The sequence below is a fragment of the Oncorhynchus mykiss genome, chromosome 3, assembly GCF_013265735.2.
Source record: "Oncorhynchus mykiss isolate Arlee chromosome 3, USDA_OmykA_1.1, whole genome shotgun sequence".
Lineage (NCBI taxonomy): Eukaryota > Metazoa > Chordata > Actinopteri > Salmoniformes > Salmonidae > Oncorhynchus > Oncorhynchus mykiss.
Genome location: NC_048567.1, coordinates 63,866,601 through 63,879,714, shown reverse-complemented (window position 1 = coordinate 63,879,714; position 13,114 = coordinate 63,866,601). Strand labels below are relative to the sequence as shown.

Below are 13,114 nucleotides of genomic sequence, written 5' to 3'. Positions count from 1 at the left end.
AAGCTTTTTGTGCATATGGGATCTTTTATTTTAGCTCATGAAAAATGGGACCAACACTTTAGTATATGTACAGTACCAGTCAAAAGTTTTAGAACGTCTACTCAACCAAGGGGTTTTCTTTATTTATTTTACTATTTTCTATATTGTAGAATAATAGTAAAGACATCAAAACTATGAAATAACACATACAGAATTATGTCGCACCCAAAAATGTGTTAAACAAATCAAAATATATTTTATATTTGAGATGTCTCAGCCTCCAGTATTTATGCTGCAATAGTTTGTGTCGGGGGGCTAGGGTCATTCTGTTATATCTGGAGTATTTCTCCTGTCTTATTTGGTGTCCTGTGTGAATCTCTAATTCTCTCTCTCTCCTTTTCTCTCGCTCTCTTTTTCTTTCTTTCTTTTCTTTCTTTCTCTCTGAGGACCTGAGCGCTGGACCATGCCTCAGGACTACCTGGCCTGATGACTCCTTGCTATCCCCAGTCCACTTGGTCGTGCTGCTGCTCCAGTTTCAGCTGTTCTTCTTGCGGCTATGGAACCCTGACCTGTTCACCGGACGTGTTATCTTGTCCCAGACCTGCTGTTTTCAACTCTCTAGAGACAGCAAGAGTGGTAGAGATACTCTGAATGATTGGCTATGAAAAGCCAACTGACATTTACTCCTGAGGTGCTGACCTGTTGCACCCTCTACTACCACTGTGATTATTATTATTTGACCCTGCTGGTCATCTATGAATATTTGAACATCTTGGCCATGTTCTGTTATAATCTCTACCCGGCACAGCCAGAAGAGGACTGGCCACCCCTCATAGCCTGGTTCCTCTCTAGGTTTCTTTCTAGGTTCCGGCCTTCCTAGGGTGTTTTTCCTAGCCACTGTGCTTCTACAGTACACCTGCATTACTTGCTGTTTGGGGTTTTAGGCTGGGTTTCTGTACAGCACTTTGTGACATCAGCTGATGTAAGAAGGGCTCTATAAATACATTTGATTGATTGATTCTTCAAATTGCCACACTTTGACTTGATGACAGCTTTGCACACTCTTGGCATTCTCTCAACCAGCTTCATCTGGAATGCTTTTCCAAAAGTCTTGAAGGAGTTCCCACATATGCAAGCAGTTGTTGGCTGCTTTTCCTTCACTCTGAGGTCTGACTCATCCCAAACCATCTCAATTTGTTTGAGGTTGGGGGATTGTGGAGGCCAGGTCATCTGATGCAGCACTCCATCACTCTCCTTCTTGATAAAATAGCGTCTGGAGGTTTGTTGTCCTGGTGAAAAACAAATGATAGTCCCACATGGGATGGCATATCGCTGCAGAATGCTTGTGGTAGCCATGCTGGAATTCTAAATAAATCACAGAGAGTGTCACCCGCAAAGCCCCCCCACACCATAACACCTCCTCCTCCATGCTTTACGGATGTAACAGTATAACTTTAGACCGTCCCCTCGCCCATACCCGGGCGCGAACCAGGGACCCTCTGCACACATCAACAACAGTCACCCACGAAGCATCGTTACCCATCGCTCCACAAAAGCCGCGGCCCTTGCAGAGCAAGGGGAACTACTACTTCAAGGTCTCAGAGCAAGTGACGTCACTGATTGAAACGCTACTTAGCGCGCACCACTGCTAACTAAGCTAGCCATTTCACATCTGTTACACGGAGATCATCTGTTCACCCACACCGCGTCTCACAAAGACACAGCGGTAGGAACCAAAAATCTCCAATTTGGACTCCAGACCAAATTACAAATTTCTTGGCCCAAGCAAGTCTCTTCTTCTTATTGGTGTCCTTTAGTTGTGGTTTCTTTGCAGCAATTCGACCATGAAGGCCTGATTCACACAGTCTCCTCTGAACAGCTGATGTTGAGATGTGTCTGTTACTTGAGCTCTGTGAAGCATTTATTTGGGGTAGAATTTCTGAGGCTGGTAACTCTAATGAACTTATCCTCTGCAGCAAAGGAAACTCTGGGTCTTATATTCCTGTAGCGGTCCTCATGAGAGACAGTTTCATCATAGCACTTGATGGTTTTTACAACTGCACTTGAAGAGACTTTCAAAGTTCTTGAAATGTTCCGTATTGACTGACCTTAATGTCTTAAAGTAATGATGGACTGTCAGTTCTCTTTGCTTATTTGAGCTGCTCTTGCAATAATATGGACTTTTGCCAAATAGGGCTATTTTCTAACCTGTCACAACACAACTGATTGGCTCAAATGCATTAAAAAGGAAAGAAATTCCACAAATTAACTTTTAACAGGGCACACCTGTTAATTGAAATGCATTCCAGGTGACTACCTCATTAAGCTGGTTGAGAGAATGCCAAGAGTGTGCAAAGCTGTCATCAAGGCCTTTAAAGGGTGGCTATTTGAAGAATCTCACATATTTAAATATATTTTGATTTAAAAAAAAATTGGTTACCACATGATTCCATATGTGTTATTTCATAGTTTCGATGTCTTCGCTATTAAAGAAAAACCCTTGAATGAGTAGGTGTTGTTCTAAAACTTTTGACCGGTAGTGTACAGTAGCCTACTGGGCCAAAGCACAAAAACGTATCGGAAATGTGATCTGTGCAAGGAATAAGAAGACCACATGGTGGCGCCAGCAGCCTATCTAGAAAGTGAGTGGCGTCGGCTTCTCATTGTCTGGCTCATACCAAACTTGTGCTGAATGAAACAGACAAGTAGTCAAAGCTGTGAGCTTAGAAAGTACTTTTATTTATACATTGACTATGAATGAAAAGGTTCCTAGAATATCCAACAAGTGTGTCCAATCCCCATCTCAATAAGTCCAAGTCAAAGTCCCTTTAAATTTAAGTTTTTTAAATTGTGACTGGTTTTCAGTAAAGGCTGGATTTTATAATGTTCACACTGCGTTTCGTTCTATCATTGTGATTTATTCTACCTGCGCTATTAGCCGCGCCAGGCGCGTGGACATGTTTATGAGTTGTTAATGTATTCTGAAGCTATGGTTTCTCTCTCTAGCAGTCTGTCAACATAAAGCACGGCCAATGAGTCGGAGCTATCCGCAAAACAGAAAGTCAGCTAGCCTATTTATTAAATTGGTCAACATGTTCAGTCTTAATATAGAAATGAAAATACCTTTCCAATCATCGATGCAAAAAGAGGTCCATTGCTCTTTGAAATTAGACAATGCCTTTATGAAATGTGGACTTTAATAGTATTATTGTACTTGCATTAAGTAAGTTGCTTGAACAGACAGAAAACTGATAGATTGGATGGAAACGCCCTCAAACGCCCGCGCCTGTTTCCAAATTTCAGCACCATGGATAGCAACAGCAATCGCGACATTCTCCTCCAAATCCTTTACTGAGAAATGGCTAGCTGCCTATCCCGTATACACACTGTGGCAATAACGAACCGCACACAGAGCTACTCACTGCACACGAAATTAGCCCAATGTTGGTGTAGGTGTATTTCCTAATTTATGTATTTTTAACATGTTACAATCTGACTGATTATCGTTCCCGTTGGGCCCATGGCTATAATGTCAGACGTTATCCTGCATAGGATGGCCCATGTTTCACCAGATAAATAAATAATATAATTGTTATACGCCAACACTGGATGTAGCAAGACAGAGGCCGTCTATCGGACATTCTAACCGCCCACTGTCTCAATATTCTCACGCGTAAAAAGTATAGTGCTTCCATTTCGCCTCGATTGGCACCTATGTGAACGTCAATCACCGCTAAATGAAACCTGGTGAGTTAACTGGGCCCATTCCAACCGGGTGTTTTATAAGACATCTTTCCCCTGGGTGTGCGTCATGCCATTCCCAATAATATGCTATTTCTGTCCTTTCCTGATCCTCGTCTACACAACCTGTCAACCTTATTGATAAACAACCCCCCACCCCCTTTCCCTTTCAAGTCTTTCACAAACTCGGACCCCCCCACCCCCCACCCCTCTTTCTCTCAGCCCCCAAACTGTGTATAAACCACACCGGGGAATTACGCACGGGTGGCGTGGATTACGTTGAGTTGTAACATTTTTCCTTCTCTGGAAAGCCAGTTGGATGCGCTTTTAGAACCACCGGCCGACGTACATTGAAGAGACATCTCTAAAGGTAGGAGAAAACCCCTCTGTGCCCTGGATGGGGCACTACCTCGTTCTCCAAACAGTTGTCTTTACATGTCTTTTGTTTCAGATGGTTTGTTAATTAACTGTAGCCAAACTATGTCGACTCAGATTTCATTAAGTTACAGTAGAATAGCCATGAGCTGAAGTGCAGGTGTATGTGAAAGAGTGGCGGATCTTTGAAAGAAAGTCGATGTTACTGCTTTAGCAGCTCCCGAAAACCCTGCCTTCAGCAGGAATTATACCTGAAAGTGCTTCTTTGATTTTGTTGATGTGACAGAGAGAGAGACCCATCGGTTAGAATGTCTGGGATCTCTGCACTATATTATTATGTCTGGGCGCGCGCTCCGGGATGCGTTATCCGTATTTTACGCACATATCAAACCTTATTGTTTAACCCATAATCATTATTGGGTGTATTATGTACATGGTCAACTTGTTGTAAATCAAACAGTTCACAAAATCTTCAACAAGGGAGTATAAAAAGAGAGAGAGCCCACATGTCAAATATTATTGGAAGCCTATACAATTTTAAATTATTATTAATCAGCCAATGAAGCAATAACACATTTAAAGCTGCTTGTTTTAAGAAGATACACGATTGATTGTGGATCTGATGACTAGGCTTCTTCACAGGGAGTGGCTAGGTGGCTTCTGTTCTTCTCCTCTCCATCCCTGGCACAGGTCTCAATGAAAAGCCGTTACTCGCACAGAGACTAATCACGGCAGTGGAAGAGGATGGCCGTCCACGCAGAGGGGATCGTGGCTATAGTGATCTTCTACTTGCTGATTCTGGGCGTGGGGATATGGGCCGCGTGGAAGAACAAGAACTCAGGGGTGTCAGAGGGCCAGGACCGCAGTGAAACCATCATGGTGGGCGGGAGGGACATTGGGTTGTTTGTCGGTGGATTCACTATGACGGGTGAGTTGTGACCTGGTTCAACTGCCTGGAGAGGCTGGGTTGCGGCATTGGGCTAATTCAGTTTTGAATTGAAAATATCCCATTGTTGTCTATAAGGTTGTTTTGAAATCATGTATAAAATACTCTTCTTGCTAAATTGACTGAAATAAAAAGTGAATTTACCCCAGCCCTGTTGTTGGAGAGGCATATAGTACGTTGTTTGTCAACTTTAGATGGGGGAATTTAAATCAGTCATGTTCCTCACATGACGGAATGACAACTGACGTATAAAGACAGATGCCGCTGACTATTTTTCCAGGGCTCAGTCAGATCAGCACCGGACTGGTTTTACCCACGCTCCCAATAGGCACTGGCAAAAAACAAATACCTACACGTCAACGACGGCAGCTGGTTCTATCGAATTGGAGAACACAATATATTGACAGGCTATTTTAAATCCCCCTAGCATCATTGGCAGAATTAAGGCAGAATTAAAGCCCTGTTTTTGATGAGAGCAACATTAATTGACGGAAGAGTTCATTAAAGACCCAGAGCGTTTTCTAATGTCTTTGATGCTATTTTAATAACAGACCCTGGAGTTACGGGCTTTTTTAGGAGCGAAAAGTAATCAATTATTTATTTTCCGCGAGTTAGAGAAATGCTCATGAAAATAATTGTAATTGATCTACGTGAACTTTTTGATATTAACTCAGCATTTTATATTAATTCGATCTATTATCAAGGCATAACATCTAGATTATTAACGCTCTGTGATGTATTGACTAAATATAAAACGTTACCAATATACCAAATGTTATCAATATATTTGATTGTAAGACATTGATTGTACAATTTATTCGTACGTCGTGGCTCTAAAATGAAGTCTATGGAAAACATGACTTTATAAAGACAATTCAACCATTTCATATGTTTAGTTTGTGTGTGCAAGGCTAAATACTGTGTGTTACATATTTGTATCTTGAACTGTGATGAACCTCTCCTTCAGCTACATGGGTGGGCGGCGGCTACATCAACGGGACCGCGGAGTATGTCTACCTGCCTGACTTCGGCCTGGCCTGGGCACAGGCTCCCTTCGGATACGCCCTCAGTCTGGTAGTAGGTAAGAACATGATAAATTCATGTTCAACACTTTCTGTCTTCTACTTTAGTGACCGAAGTTCCTTAATGATGTGTCTCTCTCGTGCTCCAGGTGGCCTGTTCTTCGCCAAGCCCATGCGCTCCCGGGGATACGTCACCATGCTGGACCCGTTCCAGCAGATATACGGGAAGCGTATGGGGGGGCTGCTCTTCATTCCGGCGCTTATGGGGGAGATTTTCTGGTCCGCTGCCATCTTGTCAGCGCTGGGTAGGCCACAGTCTGAGAGTCAGGGTTGTGCACAATTCAATTTCAACATCATCAATTCAAATGAAAAATCTTCATGGAAAATGGCAGCTGACTGTGTATGTGTGTATGTCCATGTGTTTTGTCTAGGGGCTACTCTGAGTGTGATCGTGGACATTGACATCAACATGTCAGTGGTGATCTCAGCCCTAATAGCTATCTTCTACACCCTGGTGGGAGGGCTGTATTCTGTAGCCTACACTGACGTGGTCCAACTCTTCTGTATCTTCCTGGGACTGGTGAGTCCAACAGCACTGGAATTTGCCTGGAAAAATGTACCTGATTTGCCATGCTCCACAAACCGGAAGAAAGGCAATTCACATTTATTTCATCTCTGTCTTTCTCTTGCTGTCTGTCTGTCTCTCTCAGTGGGTCAGTGTGCCATTTGCTCTGTCCAACCCAGCCGTGTCAAGCATCAGTGTGACAGCTAAAGAGGCTGTGTACCAGACACCCTGGTTGGGTAAGATAGACTCAGCAGACACCTGGATGTGGATCGACAACTTCTGTCTTCTGGTATGTCATCAGTCATTATAATTTTCAGCAAATTGTATTGACTATAATGTAATTATGGTTAGGTTTGGAGTATGTATTCACTATAAAGCTGTGTGTTGGTTTGTTTTGTATTGTGTGTATTGACTGTGGTGTTTCTGTCCCTAGATGTTGGGGGGGATTCCGTGGCAGGTGTATTTTCAACGGGTTCTCTCTGCCTCTTCAGCTACCTACGCCCAGGTACTGTCCTTTATCGCTGCCGCAGGCTGCCTGGTCATGGCTGTCCCCTCCGTTCTCATAGGAGCTATAGGAGCCTCCACAGGTACACACACACACACACACACACACACACACACACACACACACACACACACACACGCACACACACACACACACACACACACACACACACACACACACACAGTCACACACACAGTCACACACACACACACACACACACACACACACACACACACACACACACACACACACACACACACACACACACACACACACACACACACACACACACACACAGTCATGCACACACAAACACACACACAAACACTTCCTCATTGAGTTAATGAATGCACACATTATTTATGAAAGGAAAGTATGATACAAAAACACATCATTCTCTACTAGTTTGTCCCCACAATGTAACTCAGCTCAGATGTATAAACCAACAGGCAGGATACAGTGGGATATAAACAACACCAGACTGCTCCTGTCATACAGCACGGAGAATAATTCATTAGGAGATGTGACTTCTGTGAATATTACATCAGAAGGAAGACTAATTAATTAGGTTGATCTGAAGATTCTTCATCAAAGTCATCGTTAATTGACAGCTGTTTGTTGAGGTCCAGAGGAGAGAGGGAAAGGGAAAGGGGGAGGGGGAGAGAGAGAGAGAAAGAGAGAGCGCAAAAGAGATAGAGAGCGAGTGAGAGGCAGACTGAGGGTATGACTGAGAGTAGGTGTCACGGACGAGTGAGGAGACGGGGAAGGGGAGAGTGGAAGAATGGAGGGGGAGATAAGGTACTCAGTTATGTTCTGATGGACTGATGATTTATTTCTCTGTGGAGAGACACACAGTCCCTGTCATCGCTGATTAAATGTTTACAATAGTGTCTTAATATGGCTTCTAAACTAGAGATATTACCTAACAGCCAGATTCAAACACATATGCAGTACCGATTTGAGTACCCCTGGACATATACCTTTTAGAAAGCCTGCCCATATACATTTTGGTCTAAAAGTATGTAAACTACTAGCTGTGACTGTTGTCTTCCCTAGACTGGAACCAGACTACATATGGGGCAATTCCTCCCAAAGAGAAAGACCAATCAGATATGATCCTGCCCATCGTGCTGCAGCACTTGTGCCCACCCTGGATCTCCTTCTTTGGCCTGGGAGCGGTGTCTGCCGCTGTGATGTCATCAGCTGACTCCTCCATTCTATCGGCCAGTTCCATGTTCGCCAGAAACATCTACCAGCTGGCCTTCAGACAGTCTGTGAGTTCACACACCACACACAGATGCAAAAAATCAACACCAAAGTGCTGTTTCTGTTTCTGAATATAATGCTTTTTCAGCAAATAATTCAGTCATAAAGATTCCAGGAAGTTTTTGTCCAGTGCTGGGGCCTTCTGTGAATAAGTCACAGCCAGATATTCAAACCTAATTATTCAATATGCAGGTTTGTGTCACAAACTAATATCTAACAGAAATTACACTGTTTTATGAAACATTTTCATGTAGGTTATTTGTACATTAAACAGAAGAGGGATTAACGAAAATAGAAATGTTCATAAAATAGAAAAACTGAAACAGGCTTTTCCCTCCTTCCCTTCTCCTTCTCCTTCCTCCCCAATAGGCGACAGACCGTGAGATTGTGTGGGTGATGCGTATCACCATCTTTGTGTTCGGCGCTCTTGCCACCGCCATGGCGTTGCTAACGGGGACCGTGTATGGCCTGTGGTACCTGAGCTCCGACCTGGTGTATGTTATCATCTTCCCCCAGCTGCTCAGCGTGCTCTTCATCAAGGGAACCAACACATACGGCTCGGTGGCCGGCTATGTCTTTGGTCTGCTGCTGCGTATCGGGGGAGGAGAACCCTACCTCAAACTACCCCCTTTTATCTACTACCCCGGCTGGGTGCAACAGGAGAAGATCCACCACCTGACTGGAGACGTGGAGTACTTCATCCAGCAACGCTTCCCCTTTAAAACGGTCTCCATGCTGGCCTCCTTCCTGGGTAACGTGGCCTTCTCCTACCTGCTCAAGTACCTGTTTGAGTCTGGGACTCTGTCTCATAAGTATGACTTCATGGATGCTGTGGTGTCCAAACACAGTAAGGAGATCATGGACAAGACCACGCTGGTTAGTAGTGACAACATCATCCTGTCGGAGATGGCGCCGGTCAAAACGCACCTCAGCAACTCACTGGCGGGGACATTTACGAACACAGAGGCTCTCAGTGACGATGAGGAGTCCAGCCCTGAGTCCTTAAACAACCACCATGAGTAGAGACCAGGAAGTAGAGACCAGGACCAGGACCAAGACCCAGAGCCAGACCTGGACCCAGAACCAAGTAGAGCCAAGGTCAGGGGTGGCCAGCCCTCCTGGAGAGATACCATCCTGCAGATCTTTGCTCCTGCTCTAACATACCTGATGCTATTAATCAGCTGCTCAACAGGATCTTGAACAGCTTAACCAGGTGTGCTATAGTAGGGCTGGAGAAAAAGCCTGCATACCCAATAGCTCTCCAACAGAAGGGTTAGCCAGCCCTGATATGGAGCCTTTAACTGAGACCCAGAGAAGGTCTGTCTAGCATCCAACCCCCTTGTGTTCTCATCATATCAACCACTGACTGACTCTCTAAATCAAACACCACCGCCATCTTAGTTTTCTGTTTTCAGTGCCTGGTCATGGCTGTCCCCTCCGTCCTCATAGGAGCTATAGGAGGCTCCACAGGTACACACACACACACACACACACACACACACACACACACACACACACACACACACACACACACACACACACACACACACACACACACACACACACACACACACACACACACACACACACACACACACACACACACAAACACTTCTGCATTGAGTTAATTAAACATTACAAGACGTTTTGTTCAAATATCCATGAATGCACACATTATTTACTAAAGAAAAGTATGATAAAAAAAACACATCATTCTCTATTAGTTTGTTCCCACAATGTAACTCAGCTCAGATGTATAAACCCACTGGCAGGATACAGTGGGATATAAACAACACCAGACTGCTCCTGTCATACAGCACGGAGAAGAATTCATTAGGAGATGTGACTTCTGTGAATATTACATCAGAAGGAAGACTAATTAATTAGGTTGATCTGAAGATTCTTCATCAAAGTCATCGTTAATCGACAGCTGTTTGTTGAGGTCCAGAGGAGAGAGGGAAAGGGTCTATCTAGCCATCCAACCCTCTCGTGTTCGCATCATATCAACCACTGTCTGACTCTCTGTAAAGCGAACACCACCGCCATTGTAGTTTTCTGTTGTCAGTGCTGCTACAGTAAATTGAGTTAATGTAAAGGTAAGGTAACTGATCTTGGTTAACCCAGAATTTAAATCCTACGTAATTTCAGCTGCGTGGTTATGTGTTAGAAATGGAACATTTTCAGTTTGCAAAGCCAAAGCACACATGCGAAGCAGTAGAAGCGAAGCAGTTTAAGCACCGCCTTTTCCCAATCCTGATACATTCAAATAACCAGTGACGAAAACCCAAACACTGGAACTACTGCTGCTTGTTGTCCAATGCATCCAATCCCTTCACAAAAGATGATATGGTTTACGAGCAGATATCTGTCCACAAGAGTTTACAGATAACTGTCTGTCTGTCTCTCTCACTAGGGAGGTCTGAGAGGGACGCCAGCCCAGAGGGTGATGAGAATAGTGCAATATTTAAGTGTGTGTGTGTTTGTGTGTTTGTGCGTTTGTGTGTGTTCGTAAAAATGTACTTATAATTAATTTACTAATAGAGCAATAATGATTTTAGAGTCCATGCTGTACATAGATCTAGATATGAATATCAGTCATTCAAAACCGTTGATTGTTTTTTAATTATTGAGAACAAATAGATTTCAAGCTATTTTTAAATTGTGCGCTCTTAATCCAATTTACACACAATCACCAGGTACAGGTTAAAATATTCAGTACTAACATTATTTTCATAGTAACTGGATTTGAACAGGGTTGAAAAGCCAAACCCAAATTCTGTTCCATGTTGTGCATGTGCCAAAATCCTCCTCTCTGCAGGTGTAGAAGTTTAATACTGTGCTATTGTGTTGGAGGGGAACGCTTGCTTTATTTCACAGTCTTATATCAGATTATAAGGGCCAGGTTTTACTCAATATGTGTTAGTAATATAGGTGAACAAGCCTTTAATGCTTTATTAATGGGTGTACTGGTTGAAATTGGACCTGGCTGTGGCTTTAGGTAGTCCATCTGCTTCCCAAAATTACACCCTATTACCTATGTAGTGCACTACTTTTGGCCAGAGCCACATACGTTTGGGTAGTGTAGTGTATACAGGGAATAAGGTGCCATTTGAGAGTTGCCCCATGATGGTTTATTCCCCTCTAAACTGTCATTGACTGCAGAGCGGCAGCAGAGCGGCAGGGGGGCTTGTGGAGGCTGAGTTGTGATTTCCCCTCCAGGGATTGTATCAATAACCCGTTGGCACGATCAATTAAATTCTGCTCTGTCCACTCTGTCCATCTGCCCTGAGGACATTTGATTAGTGTTTTTTGCTGGTTATGAGCTGAGACAGGAAAATAACAGCATTAGTTGTTTTGGTGTCAGTGGTTGTAGTGATTGGAAGCAGAGCTGGTCCTATGCTGAGTGAATTAGCTACCTATCTGTTATCACAGTTATTACAGTTTGATGGGTGAACACTGAGGAAGGTCTGTTGACCAAAACGTTGGTCAGAGAAAACAGATTTGAGATTGTGATGGAAATTGCAGTTGTTATTTGATGTTGTAGGGTATTTCTGTTCTCTGGTTGACTCCTCCCACTGTATTTCTGTTCTCTGGTTGACTCCTCCCACTGTATTTGCTGGTAAGGTCTGCTGGTGTTTACAGTCTTAAGTTATAGTTTGAATCTGTTTGAATCTGTTGAATTATGCCCTTAATATGGGTCGTTTTGGGAGTATTGGGAGCTGGTCTGATGCTGGCCTGATGCTATATTCTAAGTGTCAGAGTGGAATTGTGTGTCCAGGCAATCTGTACAAAATGTGAATGTAAAGTCTCCTCTCCTTCACCAAGGAGACGACTCTGTGCTGTTTTATCTTCTATCACTGGAAAATATATCATTGTTTAAACTAAAGAATAAGAAACATAATCATGTCAGTTGCTCGGCTGGCTGTACTAAATGTGCTTCTATGTTGTAAATGGAAATGTATATTTTTGTGTGATACATGTATATACCAACAAAGTCAGCATATGAACAAATGGATCATACTTTTTAATGCAACGTTAGAAATGATTTATCCTTTTGGTGAGGAGAAATAAAAGCTAAGAATTTATTTATTACTTATGCAGTGTCCATAACAATTATGGTGATGAATATGTGAGGTAAATAAATTATATTATTTAGCATATTGATCATTTGTCTTTCATTCGTGTTATATATTACATACAGTGCATTTGGAAAGTATTCAGACCCCTTGTCTTTTTCCACATTTTGTTACATTACAGCGTTATTCTAAAATGGATAAAATATTTTTTTTCAATCTACACATAATACCCTATAATGACAAAGCAAAAACAAAAACGTAAATATTACATTTACATAAGTATTCAGACCCTTTACTCAGTACTTTGTTGATGCACCGTTGGCAGTGATTACAGCCTCGAGTCTTCTTGGGAATGGCGCTACAAGTTTTGCACACCTGTATTTGGGGAGTTTCTCCCATTCTTCTCTGCAGATCCTCTCAAGCTCTGTCAGGTTGGATGGGGAGCGTCGCTGAATAGCTATTTTCAGGTCTCTCCAGAGATGTTCGATCGGGTTCAAGCCCAGGCTTTGGCTGGGCCACTCGGGGACATTCAGAGACTTGTCCCAAAGCCACTCCTGCGTTATCTTGGCTGTTGTTAGGGTGTTGTCCTGTTGGAAGGTGAACCTTCGCCCCAGTCTGAGGTCCTGAGCGCTCTGGAGC

General features: G+C 43.2%; 1 protein-coding gene across 2 annotated transcripts; it reads left to right on the top strand.

Moving 5' to 3' along the window:
- The first annotated feature begins 3,976 nt into the window (after positions 1-3,976).
- Positions 3,977-12,554, top strand: LOC110520378 (high-affinity choline transporter 1-like). 2 transcript variants are annotated; one of them, XM_021597658.2, is made up of 9 exons: positions 3,977-4,090; positions 4,786-5,023; positions 6,009-6,122; positions 6,213-6,368; positions 6,495-6,643; positions 6,774-6,917; positions 7,062-7,215; positions 8,190-8,407; positions 8,769-12,554. In XM_021597658.2, exons 2-9 carry the CDS (start codon positions 4,840-4,842, stop codon positions 9,420-9,422), a joined length of 1,773 nt encoding a protein of 590 aa, XP_021453333.1. In that variant the 5' UTR covers positions 3,977-4,090; positions 4,786-4,839; the 3' UTR covers positions 9,423-12,554. The 2 variants fall into 2 exon arrangements, with proteins under 2 accessions (XP_021453333.1, XP_021453332.1); XM_021597657.2 differs by having other exon boundaries at positions 3,984-4,090; positions 4,738-5,023.
- The last annotated feature ends 560 nt before the right edge of the window (positions 12,555-13,114 follow it).

Bases quoted from the DNA above. Each gene is read 5' to 3' on its own strand.
- LOC110520378 (XM_021597658.2), top strand. From the start codon at position 4,840: ATGGCCGTCCACGCAGAGGGGATCGTGGCTATAGTGATCTTCTACTTG. The intron at 6,644-6,773 runs GTGAGTCCAACA...TGTCTCTCTCAG, and splicing joins TCTGTATCTTCCTGGGACTG to TGGGTCAGTGTGCCATTTGC. The intron at 8,408-8,768 runs GTGAGTTCACAC...CCTCCCCAATAG, and splicing joins AGCTGGCCTTCAGACAGTCT to GCGACAGACCGTGAGATTGT.